This window comes from Ambystoma mexicanum, chromosome 2q (genome assembly GCF_040938575.1).
Source record: "Ambystoma mexicanum isolate Mex_15411 chromosome 2q, UKY_AmexF1_1, whole genome shotgun sequence".
NCBI lineage: Eukaryota > Metazoa > Chordata > Amphibia > Caudata > Ambystomatidae > Ambystoma > Ambystoma mexicanum.
The window spans coordinates 443,520,456-443,544,877 of NC_090924.1; the positions used below are offsets into that span (position 1 = coordinate 443,520,456).

Sequence of the window (24,422 nt, forward strand, 5' to 3'; positions counted from 1 at the left end):
TTAAAAAAAATAATAAATAAAAATCAGCACAGGGAAATGTTTATGGTGCCTTTGTGCAAAGCCCAGAAATAGAGATTGAAGGTTGTGTGGCTACCACCCATCCACCCCCTTGGCCAATACCCATTTACATGTCTGTTACCTGCTGTTGCTGAAAGGTTTTGATTTCCTCTACCTGTTGGGAGAAAAAAAAAAAAAGAGACTCAAGTTAACAGCAGAGGAAGATACAACCATACCCTTACTCAGAGGTTTCCGCTGTGGGCATTTGAATAATAACCACCCCTTTTGACAAAATAATTAAAGTTCCACAAGATGGCTGCCTATCACAGAAAATGTTGAAAATATTACATGCTTTTTTCGCCATTCTTGCATAAGAAATGCTGCTTGTATTCACTGCCCCATATCCCCAAATCCCTTCTTTCGCAATTCAATACATTTTCCTAGTTCTTGCCAGAATTCGAGCACTTTTAAGTCCGGTAGAATCAGAGAGTTCTCGAGCCTGTAACTCGACCCCTTCCTGCCTACCTTTGGTGTTGGATGATCTGAGGAGTGGAAGGTTCCCGCTTTGCTTTTGCCTCCTGTCCCAGAAGTGCTGCACACACAGTATGTCGAACAAGCCACAGTAAATGATTTGTTAGCCCCATGTCGGAAAACTAACGTTAAACCTGGAAGATCATTTTGTGAATGACAGCAGCCATACGACTGAATAAGACACTATAGAGCTGTGAAATTACATCCATACTGAATAACCTCCAGACCATCTCCATGACAAAGGTGAAAAACGCCCGAAACATTTGGTAATAGGCCTCAACTTCAGGCCATGGAAAATAGTTCCTGCCTTTTAAGAGATTACAGAATATGCTGTGTAGTATTTGCCAAACAACAACACATGCCCCTTCACCAACTGGTCTCTTACCTTGTCCTGGTAAAGTTGCAGAACCTCCTCCAGGCGACCCTTCTTGCTCCTCAGCTGTTCTAGTTTGTCAAGAAGCTGCAAGATGGACAACTCGATCTTCTCCACTTGCTCCAGATACTCCTCCTTCAGGAACTTCCACTGCTTTTTCATCGCATTCAGCTCTTTACCTGAGTTTAAGGGACAGGTACAGAGCTAGTCAGGGTCCAGCAGTCTCACAGGATTGGGAAACACAAAATAAAATCCTACATTTTGGTTGGTTGGGTGCAAATTACAAATCCTATGGACATCAAGGAACAGTGATAGTCATTAACTTTTCAAACATTTATTCTGTCACAATCTTCTTTAATGATGGCTCAAGGAGAAGAATTGAACGCTAAATAACACTTTCAAGTTGTTGTGACAAGGCCAATAACCAAGCCTTGTCACAAGGGGACGGGACCCCTCTCAGCTGGCGGTCAGAGGCCCACCAGGGACCAACCCAGAGCCAGTTGTAGCCTGATGTGGGTGGTTGCAGCAGAGAGGGCTCAAATTCCTGTCCCCTCCCTTGTGCAAGTACGTCTTTGCAGACCTTACCTCCAGCTATGCCTCTGTACTAAAATGCTCACCAGTGTTGCTCTTGTGTTTTGAGACTGGAAGCTGTTCAAGATAACCAGCAAAGCAAATAAAAAACATCAGATGAACCAAAAGGACAGAAACCACCCACCCGAGAAACAAACCCTCCAGAGCCAGAATGCTACAACACCGGGAGGAGCCAGCAGCATGCAGCCTGATGGGAGAGAGAAAAAAAGAGGAAGCCATCTGAGAAAGCCAAAAGCCAACCTGGCAGTCAGAGAAATGGCACAACGCAGCCAGGAAGCACCGCCCGGGACCTGCGCTTACAAACTGCCTCCCAAAGCATTTCCATGCAGCTAAGCATCCCAGGGAGGGAAAAGCTGCCAGAATAGAATAGGGAACATTTACCAGTCTCAAAGCAGGGAGGGATACCTGGGGAAAGACCAGGAAGTGTGGGTTTTCATTGTGAGGGCAGAGGTGGAGGACGACCAAGAGACCAGCAGGAGGAAGGAAGCAGCAGTGCTTGTGGAGGAGATTATTGGAGCAGGTGAGGTATTGGTTCATGAGTGAAAAAGGTTCTACAGTTTGAGTGAAGGTGTTTGTGTGGCATGGGAGTAGAAGAAGGTCGCATATGAGGTGAATGTGAAGTTACGTTATGTTGATTTATACCGCGTACCGCTGCCATTTGCATGGTCTCCAGGCGCTCACTTTTAGACATTGGCATTGCACTTGATTTTCCCCCATTTCACCATATACCCAGTCAGGGCGCTGTTCTCTTCAATGGCCTCTAACAGAGCTAGGATAGACATTTAAAGGCTGCCGATTGTCAGGAAAGTATCACTTGCAAAGAGAAGAGATTTTAGTTCCAATCTTTATTCCAGTAATGTTCCAGTTTGTTTTAATGGCCGTTGCCAGGGTGTTTAAGGTTAGGGTAAACAGAAGAGGCAGTACGAGACATTCCTGTTTTTTACCCTTTTCAGTGTCAATTGGCAATTTTAAGAAGCCGTTGGTATGGATTAGTGCGATACTTGCAACATAGGGGCTAAAGCTAATAAGAGATCAGCTTTGATCAGTTATTTCCAACAAACCTTATTGAATGAGTTTGGCAGCTTCTAAGCTTAGTAAGAGCTTCTCCATGCTTTTCTGCCGAATTCCCGGATAGTGTTTAGCACCTGTATAATGTTACTTGAGCAATTTCCCCCACTTTATGAATACCGTTTGCCCAGTCTGAAGCAGAGTTTTGGCAATACCATTGATTCTCGTTGCCCAGATTTTAGTGAGGATCTTATAATCTACATTATTCGAAATGATTGGTAGATGATGCATCCCAGTCATCGGGTCTCGAGTTCGAACGGTCTAAGGTCAAATGACCTTTATTATTTTCCCTGACTCGAAAAATTGATTTAGAAAGACCGCTCTGTACGGTCTCAAATCGGTCTTTCTAAATCAAACTCTCACTCCCCTGCCACACACGAGTGCATGCAGGGCCACGCGGGGGAGGGGAGGGGAGGGGAGGGGAGAGAGAGAGAGAGAGAGAGAGAGAGAGAGAGAGAGAGAGAGAGAGAGAGAGAGAGAGAGAGAGAGAGAGAGAGAGAGAGAGAGAGAGAGAGAGAGAGAGAGAGAGAGAGAGAGAGAGAGAGAGAGAGAGAGAGAGAGAGAGAATGAATACAGGGTGGGGGGGTGGAGCCCCCCAAATTTAAACAAAACAAAAACGTCACAGGCAAGACCGTTTCCCGCGGCCCGCGCAAAATAGACTGACTTTTTTTAAAATAAATAATCAGTCTTTTATTAATCGGTGACCAGATTTAAAAAAAACGCGACAGAGACATCGAAGTAGGACTAACGTAAATACAAATAAAACTGTGTCCTACTTCTATGTCACTGGCCTGTAGCAGGGAGGGCAGCAAGGGGGTGTGCTCACAGGCACACTCCTCTCTCATTGGAGGAGGTGCCGGGGAGGGGAAGTGGGGGCGTGAAAAGCATTTCAAGCCCCCATTCACGCAGGAAGATTTGCACTGGGGCCAGATTTCGAAATCGGGTCCCAGCAAAAACCAGGACCATAGCCAACCAACCATGCAAACCAGGGACAGGGTTTCTAAAATGAAAAAAACTCACAGGAGATTTCCACGGACTGTCCAGGGAAAACCGGGCCGTTTGGTCACTATCTTTTATATGTGTGACCTTCAGAAAGCTGGAAAATGACACATAACCTTTGAACTTCTGTCGAGGTTGTGGCAAGCCCCCATAATAAGTCGAGTGTGGTCAATTGATACAAGATTGTTTTCAATATCTTCAAGTATGAGGTCTGAATTAGTGCGCAGCAAGTAGACATTGCGCAGTGTGAGGATTTGTCTCCACCTACTGATTTTTAGCCACCTCCCCTTTATGTCTTTCCTTATATCAGTAATATAATTCCTGTGGAGGTGTAATAATATACCAACTTTCCTTTTCCGAATGCATTTGCTGTCTTTCAGTTCTGCCGAGTTTGGGAATGAGCAGGATTTGCAATGGCTTCATTGTCATGGGAATATTTTTTTTTAGCAATTACCGATTCATTGTACGCTATACTCAGCAAGGAGTGCAATTAATCTTGATAGAATTTGGATAAGTTTGTGAAACCGCCCAGTCCTACTCAGGTGCCCAGGGCACAGTTTTTAATCATTCATTTGATCTCTTCAGGCTCAATTTCCGCATCTTTGGGGGATTGCTGATACTCAGACATGGGATGGCCAATTCCTTGAAGTAACGTTTTCAGTCCACTCTAGCAATTGGGATAGACGTGAGTTTTGAGCATCATTACATAATTGTCACTGCAGACGAAGTCTGGAAGCATGTTGACCTGCCTGGCTGATGTAATGGCCTCCAGGTGGGCTATCTTTCATGTCACCAATTTGCTGACATAAAGAGAACAAAAATGGTCTGTGTCAATGTCAAAAGTAGGGCAGGTGTGAAGCATTTGACCATTCTGTTGAGAGACGAGGTAGGTCCTGATTGGCAGAATGAAGAAAGATCTGAGAATCCCAGGAGCTTCGAAAACTATGTTCTGTTCAGCCAATGAGGAATTACCAGGATAAGATGGCATCCCGTCTGCATTTGTGAAGAACTTTAACAACAAAGAGAATATGGGGCAAGTCATACAATGTCTGACAGTTGTACAAGAAGTAAGAAAGTCATCCCCCTAAGGGCTTGAGACACTGACCACTCCTTGCGGTATCCAATAATAATTTCTTGTTAATGTAGGTTGCAAACAGGTCAGAGAGGCACACTCTTACACTGATGGGGCCAGAACCATGGGGAAAATCTGCCACCTATTGTAGGGTTCGAAGTAGAGTGGAGCTATTTAGCTCTTGCTTGTAGCTTATAAGAGACGGGTTAGTTTTACTCCAACAGCTACAAGGAGCTATTTTCGGTTTCCGATGCCTTCTGATGTCAAACACACATATGTGAATTTGGAGCAAACTATAAAGAAACATTAGGACACATCTATACAACATTTAAAGCATAAGGGGTCATAAATAATGGACAAAATGATGTTTGCATCTTATGTGGAAGTAAGATCTGCGTTTCCCCAATCGTAGCTCCTAGTCACTGGTTAATGCTAGATACCCAGTAGCTGCTTTTAGCTTCCGCTTATCCAATCTTAATTTCGATCCCCGACTCAATTTGCATTACATGTCCACCTGCACATTAAGGACCCATGCTAAGTGGGCTTCTACGGGTGAAATCCCTTTCAAGATGCACCAATACTACAGTTCTACTGCCAGCCAACACATAACAAGAGACTGTGTCCACAGCATATTTATATAGAACATTGCAGTAGTGTAGTCCATCAGGATCAAACTGTGCAGCCCTCTGCAGAGGCAGATATTCCTGAGACTACTGACTGGCCAGCCTTCCTTGTGGGTCAACTACCACACAAGAGGCCATCTGACCCTGAATACTCAAGCACCCTAATCACCTTGCGCATCTGAAGACAATCAGGTCCAATATTCTCTTGGGAGGAGGAAAGGGTCTCCGCAACCAAGAAGTCCAAGACAAACGTATGTACTGTACTTTCTGTCACTAAGACTGGGTAGATTATTTCCAGTAGACGGACCAAGGATATTGACCAACTTCAGGGTAGTCAGAAGTGAACAATGGACTGTCTTCCGCCAAGGAGCATGAATTAACCGGTCGCCCTAATAAGGGTGAAAAAATGGATGCTGTGTGGTCTCAGAAAAGCCACAACCACAGGCATCCCCCTGCCAAAAAAACCCTGGGAGCGGAACAGAGATTGAGGGGCAGGAATTGGAAGTGCTAATCCCCCAAGGAACCTCAGAAAATTGAGGTATGTGCTCCAACTAGGAACACATATGCATCCTAAAAGTCAAAAGCATAGATCCAGTCGCCCCGTTTTTATAACAATGCCAAAATATGGTCTAGCAGGTGCTTCCTGAATCTCTCCATTGATAAGGTGTTGAAAAGGGAGACATTGTAAAAGACATACCTCCAAAAGCAATAGTTTTCTAAGACAGAAATCCTACTGAATCGAAATCTCAAGGGTATTATCTACTGATGTTGACTTACGAGCGCCACACACAAACCAACTTGTTCATGGACGTAGACTCTTGCAAACTCAAAAACTCAGTTTACCTACACATGGTCAATTGGAATCAAGAAGCTGCTGACAAGAATGCACCAGAACACCAATGCTAGACGCCACCCACCCCCAAGATTATGTGGATTCTGAAAATCTGAGGGATGGCTGATCTGCGCGGAGGAAAAGGGGCTGGCCATGCAACACATCCCGGCAGGGTACACCGCCAAGAAAGACATTTGGACCCATTACAGGACCAGAATCCAAACTCTGCATACCTGCAGCCCATCATCCTAAAACAGACCCCAGGGGTAGAGCTGGGTGAGTGTAGAAAGAACACAGAACAGCAAGATGATGAGAGGTGAAGCGCCAAAGGCTGGGGACAGGACTCAAGAGGAGAAAGCCAGAAGGAGGAGAATTACTAGGGGGTGGGGGAAGTGGATAAGTGGGTAAAGATCTGGTAAAAGGAAAGAGAGCACCCCATGACCTGGGAAAGCTGGTAATGCTACAGCCAGACAACAGAAAAGGAGGAATACTGCCCCAGAAGTGGGCAGCGAACAAGAAGAGAAAGAAGAGAGCAAGACCCCGCAGAGACGAAGGAAGGAGAAGGGCTGAAATACGTCCAGACAGGTGGAGGCAGAAGGAAGGCACCACATATACACCTTACATCTGGCAGACAATATAACCCTGCAGAGCGTGGTAGTGTATGGAGTTAAAAGAGTGAAGGAGGTAATGGGGAAAGAAAATCAGTGCTTACCCAGTGTGGGAGACTTGAAAGAGGCCCGAAGGACGATAACCAGAAGGGAATGTTAGCAAGTGACCAGGAAGCCCCAGAATCAGAGGCAGAAATTCATTCTCAGGCACTAAGCCAGCCTACTAAAAAGCAGAGCAGAGACCAGCAAGAATGCTTGCAAAACTTTAACGCTCCCATCTATGGTAGCCACAATTGAGGAGTAGTCAGGAGCAGCACTTAAGACCTCCTCACTTCTGGAGTAATTAAGGAGGATGGTGATGAGGACACCCAGAGGACTAGTGGGAAGAAGTGAGCAAACCACCAACTCAGACTGTGAAAAACAATCCCTCATCGACTGCCCGGCGAGAGGAACCAGACAGTGATACTTTTTTGCTCTAAAGAGTTACTTATTATCCAATTTTTTCCAACCTCTGTACAAGTCATCTGAACGTTTGTTTACCTGTTTTCTACCTTGAGAAGACATATAGCTTGTACTTGGTGAGCAATATATTTTGGTGGTTATAAAAAGAGCCCCTTACAAACATCACTTAATTCTATTCATCACATTTATCCCCGCTCAGCTTTGTGACACACAACATACCACCCACCATCATTTGTTATGGTGTTTACCACTTGAAGCAGAAATGAATACAGAACAAGACCATGACAGCTAAGGCATACAGATTCGGATGATGCAAACAAGGGGAAAACCTAATAGCGAACCATAAAAGTTCCAAAGTTGATCATGTTGAGGTCTCTTCCCCTCACTCCCCTACAGGACCCCAAAGTCCTACCTGCTCGGTTCTAGGATGATTAAGAGTGCACTGCAGAAGTACCTTTGGGAGCGGCTTTTTGTGCAGCCATCCCCACACCTTCTGACTCTGTGAAAAGGCGATATCTTAAACCATGATTTGTTACTTTGCAAGGAACAAATTAACCTAATTTGTATGCCTCGTAGCTACTTTTTAAGAGTTCCCTCAGCTTCTGAGTGTAGTCGGGGAATAGAAGTAGTTTCGTGTTGCCATAGAGTACTTCACCCTTTCTCTGTGCAGCTTCCAGGGCTGTGTGCTCTTTCAATTGAGAATAACGGAGCACAACCTAGCTTAAAGACTCAGTGATCTAAATTTTACAACGCTACCTCCAAACACTGGACTTGAGGTCTCTCTTCAGTATGCCCAGCATGCGCGTGTTATTTCTTCAAGTGGCCTTTTGCCTTCCTTTTAAGGTTCTGGGTTGTAACCAGCCCGTTTAACCAGCGTTAAGATCTTGCACCGTGGTGCCTAATCCAGTCAATTCCTCAACATTCGATTCTTGGTCTGTGATCTTTTTATAAATGTGCCCTAATCAAGGTTAAGACATCCCTAACAGCTCCAGTTTTGTCTGCCAGAGGATTCCTACATTTCTGAAAGGTTTGCAGAAATGTAACCAGTGGAAATCTCCCCGTTTTGCCTCTGCTCACAACCTGCATTAGCCGCCTGCATCTCAGTACTTAACTCTGCTTCCTGCCTCTCTCTTTGTCGAGGAACAAGGTAAACTACTGGCCCATCTTCACCTGGCTGCCTTTTTGCCTAGCACTGCTAATCTGCCCACTGCCTTTACCCATCGTAATTACGCCAGGCTTTCTGAGCTCTTGCACTTCTGGCACTGGGTTCTGTTACTGCTATGATGTGCGCTCCTTTACGCTTGCAATTAGTTGGTGGCCTGCCTCAGGATGCAGTCAAGAAGTAGGCGTCCACTGGGCACAAGAAACTCTTCAGTGGCAGTACCACATCCCACTCCTTACCAAATGCGGAGCCTCTGCCCAGCGGCAGCATGGCCCGCCAACTACATCCAGGCAAGGTCTGCTAATGTGTGCCATGCCCCTCTCCCATGCACGGGACCCACTCATATACAGGGGAGCCTAGCAGGGTCCACACCAAGGAGAGGTCAAGCCACACTGCCACCGACTCACAATTTCCTTATAGTACCTAGTCAGCAAAGTTCTCCTCCGGATGCTGCACCGTACAGCCCACCGTCTCACTCTCCATATGGACTAGGGCTCTAACAGTTGATCCTTCGAGCGCTCAGCTTAGTTTTTCTGCACCCTTTAGCAAACAACTCCCTCCAATGTATCCATTCACTGCAAATCCACAACCACAGAATTATTGAAGGCGCCAATCATTCGTTTTGGGCCACCTGCACTATACGTTTCCACAGGCCACCATTAAATCTAGCGGCAAATGCTTCCTTTGAGGTCCACCCTCCACACTCCCATATTGTCCGTATGCAGTACTTCAGTGTTCCACCTGCCCCTTTGCGGAACTGTGTCTCCACTGCAGCTCTCCGTCACTAGGAGCTCCACCAACACTGCTTCAATGCCCAATCAGCTTTCCAGTCACAGCTCATAGGTCAGCCGTCACTTCCATCCAGAGGCCTTTGAGCAACCAGTTCCAATCAACGGCCATTTTGCCAGTGCTGGGGAGTTCAGCCTCCAAAGCACCAGCAGATTATCTGTGGTACAGCCTCTGCAATTCAGCATTACACTCCATGGGCCCTAGTCTTCCTCTCACTCCATTTGTACCAACTTGTATGCCCATTGCGTGGGTTCTTCTTCCTGGTGATTATGGCAGAGTTCCGGAGTCACCTCTGCTTCATGCACTGGCTGGCTATGCTCCCCAAATGCATGCTTATCTTACAAGGAGCCTGCCATCACCCAGCTGCTCCATGAAAAATGCAGTGCTTTAGCTTGGTCAATCGGCTCTTGCTTTCCCAACTCGTGGAATGTGTGCCAGGCATTTGAGAGGAGAGGATTAAAACAGCCACTGTAGGAATGAATCATGTGCTTGATTAAAATATGGCTGCTGATGTACTGGACAGAGTTCGAACTCAGTGGACCAAAGGAGTTGTTTTAGAAAGGTATAAAATTGACTGAATTAGCAAATCACATAGATACAAAAATCCTGTGTATGTCATCTTTTTTATGAGAAATGACTACTTTCAGTTAAGGGTAAAATAATGTAAAGGTTAGCACATTTACAAATGGCAGGCGTCAGAGACAGCACATCAGGACGCTTGGTGGTTCAGTTTGCCATGTTGCTCTCCTCTGCAGCAGTCCATGCTTATAATGGGTGTTGAGGAAGAGCCCCTTCAACATGCCTAGGCTGCCATTGTGTCATGCAGAGTGCTCTGCATAACTTGCCACCAGCCTGCAAGGAAAGATGCCCCTGCATGACCCTATGTGAGATGGAGAGCAGTCCCACGTGAGGAACAGTAGGACCTCTGTGCCTGCAGATTCTAGCTGGCACTTAAGACATCAGGGTTGGTGGCCCAGAATGCGCACAAGAGTGCATGTTGGAGCTCCAAATCCGAGCTCTCATAGCCTTCCATAGAAGATCCAGAGGTGGGACTCACGAAGGGAAGCGGTCAATCCATGTGCCTCCCTTTTCCAATTGCAGGCCCGGAGAGGAAACCCTTTGTGTGCTTGCATGGTTGGGTGTGCATGCATGTTTGTGTATGAGGGGGCAGAGAGGATGTGCCTGGCAGTGTCCAGTGCAGGGGCTAACAGTGGAACAAAGCAGTGACACTGGGACAGAACCAGGCACACAGGGGTAACAGCACTTTGAGGTCCATGGGGGAAGAACATAGCACAGAGAAACACATAGGTAGAATGCATCAGAGGAGCAAATGGGGGCAGAACCTCGAACCCTTCCCAAATTGGGGAACAATTCAGCTCAGAGGGGCAAGGAACCAGAACATGACACAAATGGGTAAATGGAAGAAGAACTCTGCAAAGCGGGACAAAGTGGAACAGAACTAGGTACAGAGGGGCCAACTGAGGCAACACATGCCATAGTGGGCAAAGGGAGTATAATTGGAGAAGGGGCAGGTCTAGGCAAACAAGCATCATGAAAATATACTTTACTAAGGTAATGTAGGCATAATTAATTGATCTTTTGTAACACACTTAATACCGGAGACCAGTCTCCAAGTGCGGCACCAGGATGTGAACCTGTATTGCACTGCGCCGTCTTGCTTCCAAGACAAGTGCGTTCATGAGAAAAGCCTCACGGCTTCCTTTCGACATAATCTGCAGTAAGGTTGAGGGGCAGCTCATTGTATACCATTGAGAGTGGAGCAATGATTTTCTTCGGGCACAAGCAACATGAAAGTATATTGTGAAATGCTTGTGTGTGTACTATTGAGGGCCTACCATCTAGTGAAGTATTTTATCGGTTACCCTACAGAACCCAGTGTAGGTTCTATGGTCATTTACCCGTTTTTTTAAAAAATGTCTTTGAAATGCACTATGGACCAGTGTGTGTAAAACATGTATGTCCTACCACTTTAAAAATCCACCTGTTGCCATTGTACTGCACCGTCCACAAATGGCACCCACAAATCCATGCAAAGTGGTCTCCAAAATGCTTTACCCAGATTCTCACTACAGAGACTGACAACACAGACAATGATTACCAAAAAAGCACAAGGTGTCAGCTGTGTCTGGGCCCTATGTTTGACCATTCTGGTCAGATCCTACTGCATAGTTTCTGGGCAAATCATTACACCACAGTGCCAAGTATAAACTTATACAACATGCTCTAGAAAAAAAAACAATTTTGCACTGGTTGAGTATGTTCATGTATTTCAAAAATTTAAATTCACTCTTTAAAACATCAAAACTTATAAAACAACTTGTACTCCTCCACTTTTTCCACCAAAGGAGTAATTTTAGATGCCCCCTACAGGCAATTCGCCGTTTTCCACTTTTCCCCTTTAAAATCCAGTGTTTCAAATTGTTTAAAAATAATGGGTATTTACTGATCGTCCTTTCAAAGACTGATAATTAAACATGTTAGTGATAAGTGGACAACATTTTCACACCTGGATGCTTTCTCAAAGATATTCATTTTTTTTTATTTGGATCTTTTTCTGTTCCCCAGGTGCTGAGGGATTACATCATCCAATGAGGCTTCATGGTTCAAATGTTACTGCTGCTTGGTAACTACTCTTGCTTGCTAGACTTCTTCGCTTTGAGCGCTATGGACATTGTTGCCCATGCTGATGTGCTGCTAGGGTCTCTCGCTACCTGCAGCACACTGCCATCACTTGCATATTTCTGTCTCACAGGAGACAGAGACCATCAGTGAAGAGGGGCAAACACCACAAGGAAGGAAACAAATACATGCAAGGGTGACAAGGGAATCACAGCAGGTAGCCTTGTGGGCACCGACTAAAGAAGACTGAGGAAGCAAGTGAACATTCGTGTGAGGCTATACAGCATGGTAGAGACCAAAAAAAACAACAAAAAAAACAGTGTCAGCAGAAACACCGAGCAGTGGACATGGACATGGAGCCACCGACAACAATCTTGGGTAATTAGACCGCCCATATTCGCAACTTAATATATGCAGCCAAAAGTTGCCCACTGTACTGACGGACCGGCTGCAAAGTAGGTTCTTTGTTCTCCTCTCCAGTAGATGTGTGTGATTCTACAGGGCCGAATAGTTTATTGTTTATTGCAGCTACTTGTCAAATATTCTACAGCCGAGCATCTTGACTCCTTGCGTCTGACTGTGCATGTGTGCATGGCTGTGTGGCTCAATACATAACAGTGTGCACCAATTTATGGTTATGTGCTTCTAAATGATGGATCCAGGTGCCCCCACCTGCTACATGATTGTTAGTAAATATTTTCTTTTTGTTACTTCCCCTCCATTGACATCAATGGTACACCCACACGGTCTGCTATTGTCTGTAACCTGTTCTGACTTTTGGAGGCAAGTGAAAACGTTTTACTTCATGTGCCTACCAATCTGTTTTGGGGGCACTGATCAGTCCCTATGGCTATCAATGCAGGAGATCTCCATTATAAAAATCTGTTTTTTTTCCCTGCGCATATCACCTTACTGAGACTTTTTTTGCCCCTGTAACCTTGTTAGTTATCACTTTGTGGTTACTAACGTGGTGTGTCCAGGACGCGCTGGTGGCAGTGGATACTTTACTACAGTTTCCACATAAATGTCTTGTGCAATTTTGCATTTTATCACTTAATGCCACATAAAGTGCCATATATTCTAAAATAGCTGTGCCACAAGATTTGTGCCTGTCCTTTGGCCATCTTGCTGTTTGGCCTTTTTTCTCAATGCTCCAGCTTTCCCGAGCAAAGTAGCATTGTATGTGTAGCCTGATGTGGGCGGCTGGGATGGTCTGGTGCCAGTCCATATCCAAACTAAAGTGGGCCTGTTGCTGGGAGGAGGTGTTGGCCAGAGGCTGTCCAGGATTGGACAGTTCCTGCCAGTTTGAATAGTGCAGATCATAACCATTGGTTGGCTCGGGGCGACTGCAGCTCGAATTCTGGATAAAAGGGCAGACTCCTGCAGCCATTCAACAGATCGTCGTTTGAGCCAAGACTCCAGCAGGATGCTCCTCTTAGTAGAAGACCCGCAACTCCTCTTTGTAAGCCAACCAGCACTATTTTTGTCAACCATCCTGACAAAGCGCTGCTGTTGGTCTCCAGAAAGCCTTCTTCAGTGCTTCGACCCCTGGACCAGTGGGATCAACCAGTCTCGACACTTGCTTGAGGATCCTGCCTTTGAAAGTGACCTGGAACTATCCTGCGGGCTGACCAAATTCTTCCTGGACTACCTCGTTGCATCGGATGTCATCCCGAGTTGAGCCTTGGGACTCAGCAGATCCTCGAGTTACAAAACAAGAAACCTCCACCTGACGTTGCAGCTCTCCAACACAAAGAGGGGCCTTGCTGGACCAGTTTCTTTGTTTCCACCATGAGTGTACATTGTCATAATTTCTTCAAAGTGGCCATCTCTGATCGCTGCCTGCATCTTGTCTTGGGGATTCTCTCGGGTAATTGCGGGAGGGGTGGTCCTTTCTTCAATCTAGTAGAGATGTCCAACTGTCCAGAACTCATCCATCAAACCTTGGACAGCTGGACCAAATAAACAGATGCCAAAAGTAACCTCAGCATCAGACACGTCTGGACTTCTTTTATCAGAACCAAGACACAAAAAAAGGGTGCCCAGTGATTTTAGAAACTTTAACGGTGGCCCCTGAGTGAATCGGAGTACAGGGGGCAAGTAAACATACCTGTTCCTAACCCCCCCCTACCACCCAAGGTTCAACAGGAGTAAAGCCTTTACTCTACCTCTCCCTTACCGGACTGCGATTAGTTGAGTTCCACTCAAGGAACCACCCCTAAGGTGGTTGAATTGGGGGAGGGTCTGCTAAGAACCTTTAATTGTTCTCCAACTTTGAGACCCCTTACAAGCTGCCAGTTGGCTTTGCCAAGTCTCTTAAAAGGGTTCCTAGCATTCTGAATAGAACTGCATTGGGACCTGTGACATTAGGGCTCCTGGCCAGGTCTTTTCTAACCTAGGGAAGGACTTTTTATGGTGTAGTACCTTATATGCTAAGCTATTGTATGGTTTTTTTAATCAATTTCTTTTTTTTCAATTTAACTGAGGATTACTTACCTGGTTCTTTTATTCACTTGCTTTACTATCCTACATTATTCTGAAACTGTATTCTAAAAAGTGAAGTTTTCGTTCTTTTAGCAGAGCAGACCAAAATGAATGTGTATATAATAGTAGTCAATGTTTGAGTGCGTTACCTGCAGGCTTTCCTGGCTAGGAGTTTGTCTAAGGCCTAAATAAATAACTGTATTTGTACACACTCTGCCCAAGTTGTATTATTAAGAGTGCTCTGTGTGTGCTTAACAGAACCCTCACCACTCACACATCCTAAGTCTAAGCCTTGCTGCTCGTCACACTACCCAGATCGGGTTTGGCTGGACATTAGTGCCTATACCTGTGTACCAAAATAGGGTAGCCGCTCAGTCTGTCCACAGGGTTGCTTCTGAAAAGCAATCTTAATATTGTAGGCCCAGAACAAGGAAAAGGGTGGGTCCCCCGCTTCTTTAGCCCATCAATAGCCATGGAAAGAATGGCCATATATCCAAACCACAAGATCAAAAGAGTAAGAATCCCAGAAAGGGGGACCATGAGAAGAAAGAACCAGGAAGAAACGACAGAGACAAAGGCTTATGAAATCATGCCAGATGTAAGGGAGCTATAAGTGGGGCCAGAGAGACAAGAAAGCAGCCTTTGGGGAGCAGGAGAAATAAAATCAACCCTTTGTCCTCATAGGTTTTTAAAGACCTGAGACCGCCCTTGTGACTGTCTTTTTTTAATATAATGGTTTTGTAGACTTTACATCCCCTTATGAAGAATGTGCAGCATATCCCAGCACTTTATCCCTCCCCAAGACATGTCAAAGATTCAGGCTGAGGAACCCGCTAGCAAAGTTCCCAAAGGTTATTATACCCATTGTCAACCCACCCACGCTCAAGAGCCCTGGACTATATTGCTACATCATTTAATTCTGATGGAGAGGGAACTTATGTCCCAGCAAATGGTCTGGCACCAGCAGGACCTGTGGGTTTGACAGTGCACAACTCACCAACGTCAGTACGACAAAGTACTCTGCAAATTCATCCACATCCCCCGACCCTCAACAAACTGGACTGGCTCCCGCTGCAAGCATTTATCACCTTCAAATGCTGCTTCATCATCTACAAGGCCATTGCCCTCAAGTCCCCAGACTACCTCGCTGATAAGCTCTGCATCGCTGGAGCCCTACGATTCACCAGAAGTAAGGATCTTTGCAGACCTGAACTTCGCTGGAAGGAACAAACCACAAGACAGGCCTTCTCTATCCACAACCTAATAATAATATCCAGCCGTGCACAACCGACCAACAAAGACCAAAGGTTGTATTGCTCTACAAGTATCATGCAGGTTTCTTGGTGTCGAGGATGGATCATGAGCATTTGCAGTGTCTGGCAGGCTTGTACTGAATGGTGGCGTGCTAAGGATGGCTCAGCGGGCTGCAGCTGTTATAAGAGCATTATAAGCAAGATAGCAGACACCCTTCTTAATGCTTCAACCTACAGAACCACACTGCTAATTAGAGAGATAGTACATCAAGTTGAGATAGTTAATTTGAAGTTCCACAGGCAATCGCTGTGCCTTGTGAGCTGTACAACGTAGCGGACCATCAATGGTCCTTCACTGACCCAGGAGGTGGACCCTCGAGAGCAGAGGTGTTACTAGGAGACGTGGCGGGCTATAGCCCCAGGTCTTTTGGTTGTAGCCCTGTATAGAAGCTCAGGGGCTACAACCAAAAGGCTAGCTAGCCCAGAATCCCGACATTAGCATACCCTCAGATCTTTTCCAAACCTAGCAAGACCTCTGCTTGGGAGAATACAAGTTGCTAGTGGGTTGGAGTGAATGTGAGAGAGATTGGGAGGTCTCTTGAAAGTGCCGGAGGAACTGAACGTGCAACCCTCAGGAGGGGATGGGAGAAAAAAGAATTTGAAACAAGACTTCAAGGAAGACCGGAATATAAAGCTGAAAACATGGCAGAAAGTAGGAAACATTGGCAGGTGAAAAGTCAGAATCAAGTAAAAACTGTGAGGCAGAAGCAGTGGGAAGTGGACCAGATTGTTGGTGGTGTGTCGACAAGGAAGAGAAAGGATTGCGATATTTCTGCATCTCAAAAGGCCGTACACAAAGAGAAATAATTGTTTGGCCGATTTTGAGTGGCCTTTAAAATGTCGAAATATGACATACCTCCCCACCACCCCCCTTCAGAAGGTGACCCGCTCCCACTGCTTTAATAGTAAATCGGAGGAGAGCTCCACACGAATTCCCCTCCCTTTCGTCACCCACCACCTCCCTTCCGAGCACAACACATTCGCCCTACTCTCCCACAGTTAAGCACACCCCTCCACCCCCTCCCTTCCTGCCCCTCTCCTGCGCAGGCATACGCACGCATACACCCACACAACTGAAAAGACACTGAACCTTACTCCCGCAACTTCGTCTGACCGCAACTGTTAGCCCCTGTGTGTACTTGTGTGCGCCAGCTGCATGACCGTTTTTTTTTTAGAAAGACTGCTCAGAGCTGTCTCCAAGCGGTCTTTCTAAATAGTTTAAAAGAGGACAAGGGGTATTGACCAGCAAGGGGGTCATCTCAAAAGATTGAGGAAGGGAGCAGAGAGGTCCTGATAAAAGGAGCACCTGCTCAACCAGAGTCACCTGCCAGTATTCCAGGGTGCAACCCTAATGGTCCCCTGGACCAGTAACATATGGAGGAACATAACTTAAGTGTGGCTGTCAGATATTGGGGTGGACCTATCCGTGGGGACTGCCCCTTCAGACTTGCTAAGCAAATGTCGTCTCCCACCCCCGCCCAACCAGGGACTTATAATCACCCAACGTTGAGAGTCTGGCATGGGTCACAGGTTGGAAAAGATGAGAAAAAAAAGAGAGTTGATTGATGCGAGAGTGGTTATGAAAACATCTCTGCTGTGACGTCCCATACCCCCACCACCACCCTGGCTGATGAGCTGAAAAAGTCACTGAAGAGGTTGTTGTAGAAAGACCAGACTCACTGCCCCAGTTCGGCATGAGGATAGGCATGAGGATAACACAAACAAAAAAAAATATGAAAGGTTCAGGAACTGGTCCCAGAATAGTGGAATGAGAGTCTGAATGACATACAGCCACATGCACGATGTCGGAGCATCATGGGAGCTGTAGTTTGACTCTGCAATCTAAAAGGAGGATGCCATCTGTGGCGCACCCCAGTCCCACAGCTTGTCCTGAGCGGGAGGTTTCATGACAGTGAAAAGACTGGAAGCAGGGCCGGACTGCATGGAGACCAACATCCGACTACAGCACCAGCATCAGAAAGGTCCAAGACAAGAAACAAGTGTAGGAGGCACTAAATACCCTAGTACGGTGTGTTTTTTCTGGAAACCCATGGAAGCGAAGGATGGACTGACAGACTATGGTGCTCAAGCAAGCTTCAATTGCTCCTATTTTTGGTTGTTTTGAAAAAGTCCTAATTCTTTTAATCAGTTAAGAGAAGGTTGCAGGAATACTTTGGTTGCATAACAAAGCTATTTGAAACTTAGTCAATGAACTCTGAGTTGTCCGTGCAACCCTTGATCATGACAGGAGAATATTTGATTTTCATGCCAATCTATGACACATGAGAAGAGTACCAGGGCATTTGAGACAACTACTTGGGCATATTTCATGCCAATCCTACACGTAAACAGATACTTCAATATATGGGCATACAGCCACTCATATAGGAATAAGGCACCAAAAACCAGAAAACACTGACAATAAAAAAATCCCAAACCAAACACATAACCACTCTACACCCATGCTTCACACAACACACTTAATACAAGCCAGACCTTTTGGCTTTGCAAATACTAAGTTAACAAGACTGTGCAGTACAGTAAACAGTCCCATCCTTCTCACCATCCAATCCTCTCTAGAACTTACGTGGTGTTTCCAATAGGCCTTTTTCTGCCTGAATGTTAGCATCACACTGCACAGTGTAATCCAGCAGGAGTTTCACTGCATTGAGCTGTTGCAAGAGGATCTTCTGCTGCCTCAGTTTCGTCTGAAAACCAATCAGACATTTTGCAAGTTAGTACCAGCTAATTAATAAATGCAAGTTTAGGCACACCAGCCATGGTTCATGAAGCACAGGAAGATGTTACCTTGGCCACCCTGTGCTCTAACATAGTTCATACATGCAAGACAAGTAAAATACTTACATGTACAATGTTCTTTTTTGATGTATACAATCTTCAGACCACAGATAATCATCTTTTATGATGTGTATTGGTACCCAAGACCGTCAAGTCATCTTGGAGGCACTGGACGCTGAAAGTGACGTTCCTGGTATTGACATTTAGAAGCCAATCCACCCTTAGGTCAATTCCACAAATGGTGCCTGCTCCACAGAGGCCAATTGACTAGTATATTGGTTGTGATTGTGTCATAAGAAGGGCTACAAGTATTCACACACTCAGAGAGACAGGAAGGGAGGGGACTGTGGAATATGTGTGAACAACGACCATTAGAAAGTTTCAGAAGGTAAGAAACTAATTCTTCTAGTGGATACATTCCTCCACAGTTTCTGCTTTCAAAACACTTCCCAAAGAAGGATGTTCGGCAGAGGTTATGAGGAATAAATATGCTTGGACAAAAGAACAGTTGAATAACTAAAAACCCTTCTTAATGCCGAGTACGTTTTCAACCTCAAATAGTATTGCACCCAGAATGCTGTACAAATCTTGATACACAACAAAATCCACCAAGTGTTAGTCTGCTTGGTTACAACCCTGCCCCCTGCCCAGCTAAAGCTGGTTAGACCTGGAGACATAAAAACATCCAGATCGAGGCATTGAAACCTCTCTCCCTTGGAAATCTGTAAAAGAAGAAGAGACAGATAAGGATGTACCTTAACAAACAGTATTCCCTTGGGCAAAAAAAGAAAGGCCTCACTTTCAGAATCACCTTTTCCTTTAAGAAAACAAGGAAAGGCAGTGCAACACAATATATCTGAATTAAATTCCCTCGGATATTAACAAGAAAGGCAACTAATACAATATTGATTGTCCCTCAGCTTCAATAGGTTAATCCAACACATCTTGTCCAGTTTCCCCATGTTATAATAGAGGAGCTCCTCAATTGAAAGCAGGAGGCATCCATCACCAGCATAAACCAGGAGTAGAGTTGGTGAAATGTTTCCCCACGCCTGTCACAACCTTAACCTGAGAAGGCTGTAGATGATTTTGAATGGTACAAAAATCACTGTTGGACAGATGTCACATGCTTTTTTTCTCTAAACCAAAAAGTGCCAATGGTTCAAAGTCATTTATATTACCAGTGTGGTCATTCTCACTATCTTTCAGGTGGAGATTTCATGTCCTTTTTTCAACAAATATAAAGACGCTTTTTTTTTTTAACAAAAATATAAATATGTTTTATTCATTTTATACATCCTTCTAAAATACTCTTCCAATTACGTTTTCATCCCAAATTACAGTGCAATAAAGATATGTTTTTGTTTTCAGTGGTTCACAACATCTGTTACAACACTAGTGGTCCTCACCACAGAGCCAGCAACATATATAATATCCTTTTCATAAAACAATCTCATATGTCTTCTAAATCACTATTACTCACTCCATTCCATTGTCGCTCCAGTGTCATACATACCTACACATAGACCCAACATGTTTCATTCCATACATCTTTTTAAAATGTATTAATGGGACTGCGCATGCACGAGCCGCGATTGAAGACCTAGATACATCAGCTCTCTGCGACCTCGGCGAATATCCTGTTGTATCCTTGCCCCCAGGCATCTATCCAGCCCAAAACTGAGTCGATACCGAGGCGGTACCGTCTGGGTGCCACCCGCTGCAATCCTGTGGCGAATCGGTGCCAGAGAAGTGCCTAACGGGCTGAAGACCGTCGGCAGAGTGTCAGCCGACATTTTGGCAGTTGTGAGGAGGCAAGCTGCCTGCCCGCCTTCAAGCCACCACAACCCGTAGGGCTGCCAGTTTGAATCTGGAGCGGGGGTGGAGAGCATGCTGCTGCTGTGCGATCGGCTGCGTGAAGCGGATGCACCCCGACACTACGCCCGCAACAGCCACTGGTGCCGCCTGCGATCCCTTCCTCCCGCCTGACTCCCACGACGGACCAGACACCAGCCACAGGGACCGGTGACCGTGCACACCATCAGACCAAGACGAGAGGCTCCATGTGCGCCCCAAATGCATGTGAATCCCCTTGTGACTGCAGCGGAACGGACCGCCCCCTCCACGAAGGGCACTTGCATCGATCGCTGGGCATAGCGGCCATGACCAGGGACGCCCCTCCCCCAAATAAGTCTGCCTAACCGGAGCAGGGCCAGCACACGCAATCACATCGCCCTGAGCCCACAGTGCAGCAGATCACTGGCCATTCCTCTTCCTCCACGGTGCTGGCGCTGAGAATAGGCCACAAGGGGACCAGCTGCAGGGCACTACCTCTGAAGACTTTTTCCAGTGCACAGTGGATCCACCAGCGCCCCAGACCACAAACCCAGCAGTGTGAACAGCCCCATGCGACGGGCCCACGCGCAGCGCGCACAAAGGAGCAAGCTCTGGGTGCTGCTTCATAAACTCAAGGTCCTGCCTGACCTGGGATCACTGCACCCCTTCTCTCAAGGTGCGTGGCAAGCACACTGTGCCAGTGGGACCCCTGGCACATCTACACCTTTGCAGACACTGGCTCCTGTGTGACTGTTAACCCACCTTCTGCCCAGGGGTACACCACTGTTCACCCAAACTGCCTCATCACCTGCCCAACGACAACAGGGTGCTGGATAGGAAACCCACAAATCCACTTGACCTGCTTTACCTGGGAGGCCTAAAGATTGACCACCTCGGAGAAGGCCCACCCGTCACCTGCATCTCAGACACCTCCTCCAAGACACTGACCATACTGCTGTGACCACCACCCACACGCAGGTACACCAGTAGCCCTCCTCTGACGCTGCGGACTGCACCCACATTGCGCACAACGCCCAACTCTGCACAGCTGGCAGACTGGGGTGAGTGACTACCCTCGTGCAGCCGGGGAAAGCCTTACTGGTACCTGGGTGATTATAGGATCTGGTGGTCCCACCGCCCACAGCATATGTCGGCATCATAGAAGCTGGACACACGCATTGTTCTCGATGCCGGGTCTCACCACGAGACTGAAACTACTCATTTGCACGCAGGGTCTCACTGAAATCACTCAAGCAACTCCATGGGCAAGGATAAAGTCAAGAGACAGGCCCTACAGAGCAAAATGGACCTTTTTACAGTAGGGGGTCTCTCCGACTCGCGATGCAAACCTTGGATGGTGGAGAGCCCTGGGAAGAGAGAGGACCCTCCAGTTTCACTGACCAATGTTATGAAGGCGATTGGCGACTCAAGGACGTCTCTAGAACTGAAGATCGGAGGGCTGTCCTCTGAGGTATCCTTCCTCCGCCAAGACCTACACAATCTGTCATCCAGAGTCGGGGAATCTGAGCAGAGGATATCGGACACGGAAGATACACGCCAATTGGAGCAACAACTGGCAGCAATCTCCAAGAAAGTCGACCAACTCTAATAACGCACAGAGGACAGCGAACGAAGGACGCAACGCAATAACCTAAGGATCCTCGGGATCCCAGAGAAAGAGGAAGGCCCCCAGCGCTGAACTTTTCCTAGCAGACTGGCTGGTTCATAGGTTTGCTCCCAAAAAACTGTCTAAGTTCTTCTCCATCGAGCGGGCACACAGAGTACCCTCTGGGCGGCCTACTCCCAGAGCCCCACCAAGGACAATTATTGCACGCCTTTTAAACTTCCGAGACTGGGATGCTATCCTTCAAATGGCCCATACCTCAGGCCCAATCACATACAACGGATACCCGCTTGGGTTCTATCCGGACTACACTAAGGAGACCCAGAAGGCCCGCCAGTCCTTCGACTCTGTGAAGAAAAAACTTCAATCCCAGTCAATCAAATATGCCCTCTTTTTCCCCCACACTACTCAAAGTCCACCACGAGGGCGCTACCAACCTGTTTTATACTCCCAAAGAGGCACGGGAATGGTTTGAAACTCAAATCCTCTATGGGCCTGGCCTCCGTCGGTCGCCTCCTGGACCATCTGGACAGAAGCCTAGGTCCAAACAGCCCTCGCCCAGCTCAACCCCCGCTGTCCTGGAATCTGAAACGGCACCGCAACCCGATGAGCGCACCACAGAGAATGGGTGAAGCTCCCACACCGTACTGACTGTACTGCAACATAATTTTCCAACGGGTTTGACACTGTGGCTGCCGCTCCCCACATGGCAAATTGCCCGCTTCAGTCCGGGTTACCCCGAATAAGTTCTTACTGTTCATGGTTAGCTGTTTGGGCGACAGGTGCTTCCGGTTGGATGGGTGGGGGGGGGGGAGGGAGTTTGTTGGTGTTGGCTACCAAGAATTATAGAACAAGAAGGCAAGATATCCATTGTTGTTGGCGCAGGAAATGTACACACTTCATCCTCTGGGATTAGGACACCCAAAATGCCCTTTAAGTTATGCAGCTATATGGCAGCCTCCATACAGGTTCTGGGAAATGGTACATTTGGACACCCAGAGCTAGTCCCCACCCGTGGTGAGCCCCACGCCCGCTCAATCCAGCTTTCTCGACTAGATGGAGATCCTGAGACTCTCCACGCAGCAGGCAGAGCCCCTAGACACTGAGATCACAGAAAATGAAATACAAGATGCACTAGCACAGCTCCAAACCAGAAAGACCCCCGGGCCTAACAGGTTCCCAGTGGAAACCTGGAAACGCCTCAGCAACGCAAAAACTGGGCGTAGGCACTGCATGTTTCTCCGGGGTAAAGAACTGGGCGTACTCCCCCTTGACCTCAGAAAACAAGCATAGTGGGCATCCCTAAACCTGGGAAGCCCCCTGAAGACTGTGCCTCTTACTGACCCATCTCGCTGATCAACGGAGAGGCAAAAATCCTTCCACGGTGACTGGGTGATTGAATCCCTCGTTCACCCAGACCAGTGTGGGTTCATGCCCAACAAGTCCACCCGCATGAACCTATGTAGAGTTCAACTTGCTCTTGACAGGGCCCCGGAGATACCGAGCCCACTAGCCCTGATAGAGGTCGACTTCGAAATAGCATTTTTGCTTCGGTCGGGTGGGAGGCCCTGTGGGAGACCATGGGGAGGATGAATTTCGGGCAGGTCTTCAACCCGTGTTAAACTTCTCTATGCATCCCCAGGGGCAACCGTGAGAGTGAACGGCAGGTCCTCCAGACTGTTCCCACTGGGCCACGGAACCAGGCAAGGCTGCCCCCCCCCCCCTATTCTTGTTAGCCATCGAGCCACGAGCAAACTCTGAACGTAGAGAACTGGTCCGGATTCACCTGGCCGGGGGGCGGGGAGGATCAATTCTCACTATATGCAGACAACCTTCTCATATACCTTAGCAACCCCGGTGAGCTCCTGCCCAATTGGGTCCCATACTTTCAGGAAATACCAAATTTTCGCCACCAAAAAACGGTGTATTTCCCGATTCAGGGAGGTGACGCTGCGATCCCCGAGACTTTCCCGTACCACATCTCCATCCGAGACTTCACATATCTGGGCATACGTATTGGCCCAACTCTGGATGGGTTCCTCCAGCTTAACCTACAACCTGTACTAGACAGATTTACTAGGGATGTTTCCCACTGGCAATCGCTTCCACTATCATTAATGGGCAGGGCAGCGCTGTTCAAGTTGATGACACTACCAAGACTCTTATACGTCCTACAAAATGCTCCACTCCCCATCCCCCACGAAACCTTTGCATAATGAATCTACAAACATTGCTCTGGGAGGGGGGGGGGGGGCAGCCCAGTATCGCTCTCACAACACTGCAGCGCTCAGTATGGGAGGGTGGCATTGGATTACCATGTATCCGCAGATACTATCTAGCGGCACAGACGGGGTTGGTAAACGAATGGCTAAATGGTGACACCACACTACCGCATAGAGACAGCGGCTATGCACCCCATACCACCTCTATACGCTGACAACGAAAGAGTGTCGAAAATACCAAGAATCTCACTTCATACCCGCCGTACCTGGAAGGAGGCACACAAACACGTAGGCTGGGGAGCAAAACCAACATTAGCCCAACCCCTATGGTACAATGCACACCTCCCAGAGATACAAAGAATGGGTCGTTTCAAGAAATGGGAAAAACGTGGGATAT

The 24,422-nt window shown here is 47.0% G+C and overlaps 1 protein-coding gene across 2 annotated transcripts in view; it reads right to left on the reverse strand.

The window, feature by feature from the left end:
• Positions 1 to 24,422, reverse strand: part of ZWINT (ZW10 interacting kinetochore protein) — a 199,167-nt gene that overhangs the window by 125,942 nt on the left and 48,803 nt on the right. For both annotated transcript variants that reach the window (XM_069647510.1, XM_069647511.1), the window contains exons 3-5: positions 18,132 to 18,252; positions 914 to 1,080; positions 140 to 172 (exon numbers count right to left, since the gene is read on the reverse strand). In XM_069647510.1, the coding sequence (XP_069503611.1) occupies positions 140 to 172; positions 914 to 1,080; positions 18,132 to 18,252 (321 nt within the window). The remainder of the gene's footprint in view (positions 1 to 139; positions 173 to 913; positions 1,081 to 18,131; positions 18,253 to 24,422) is intronic.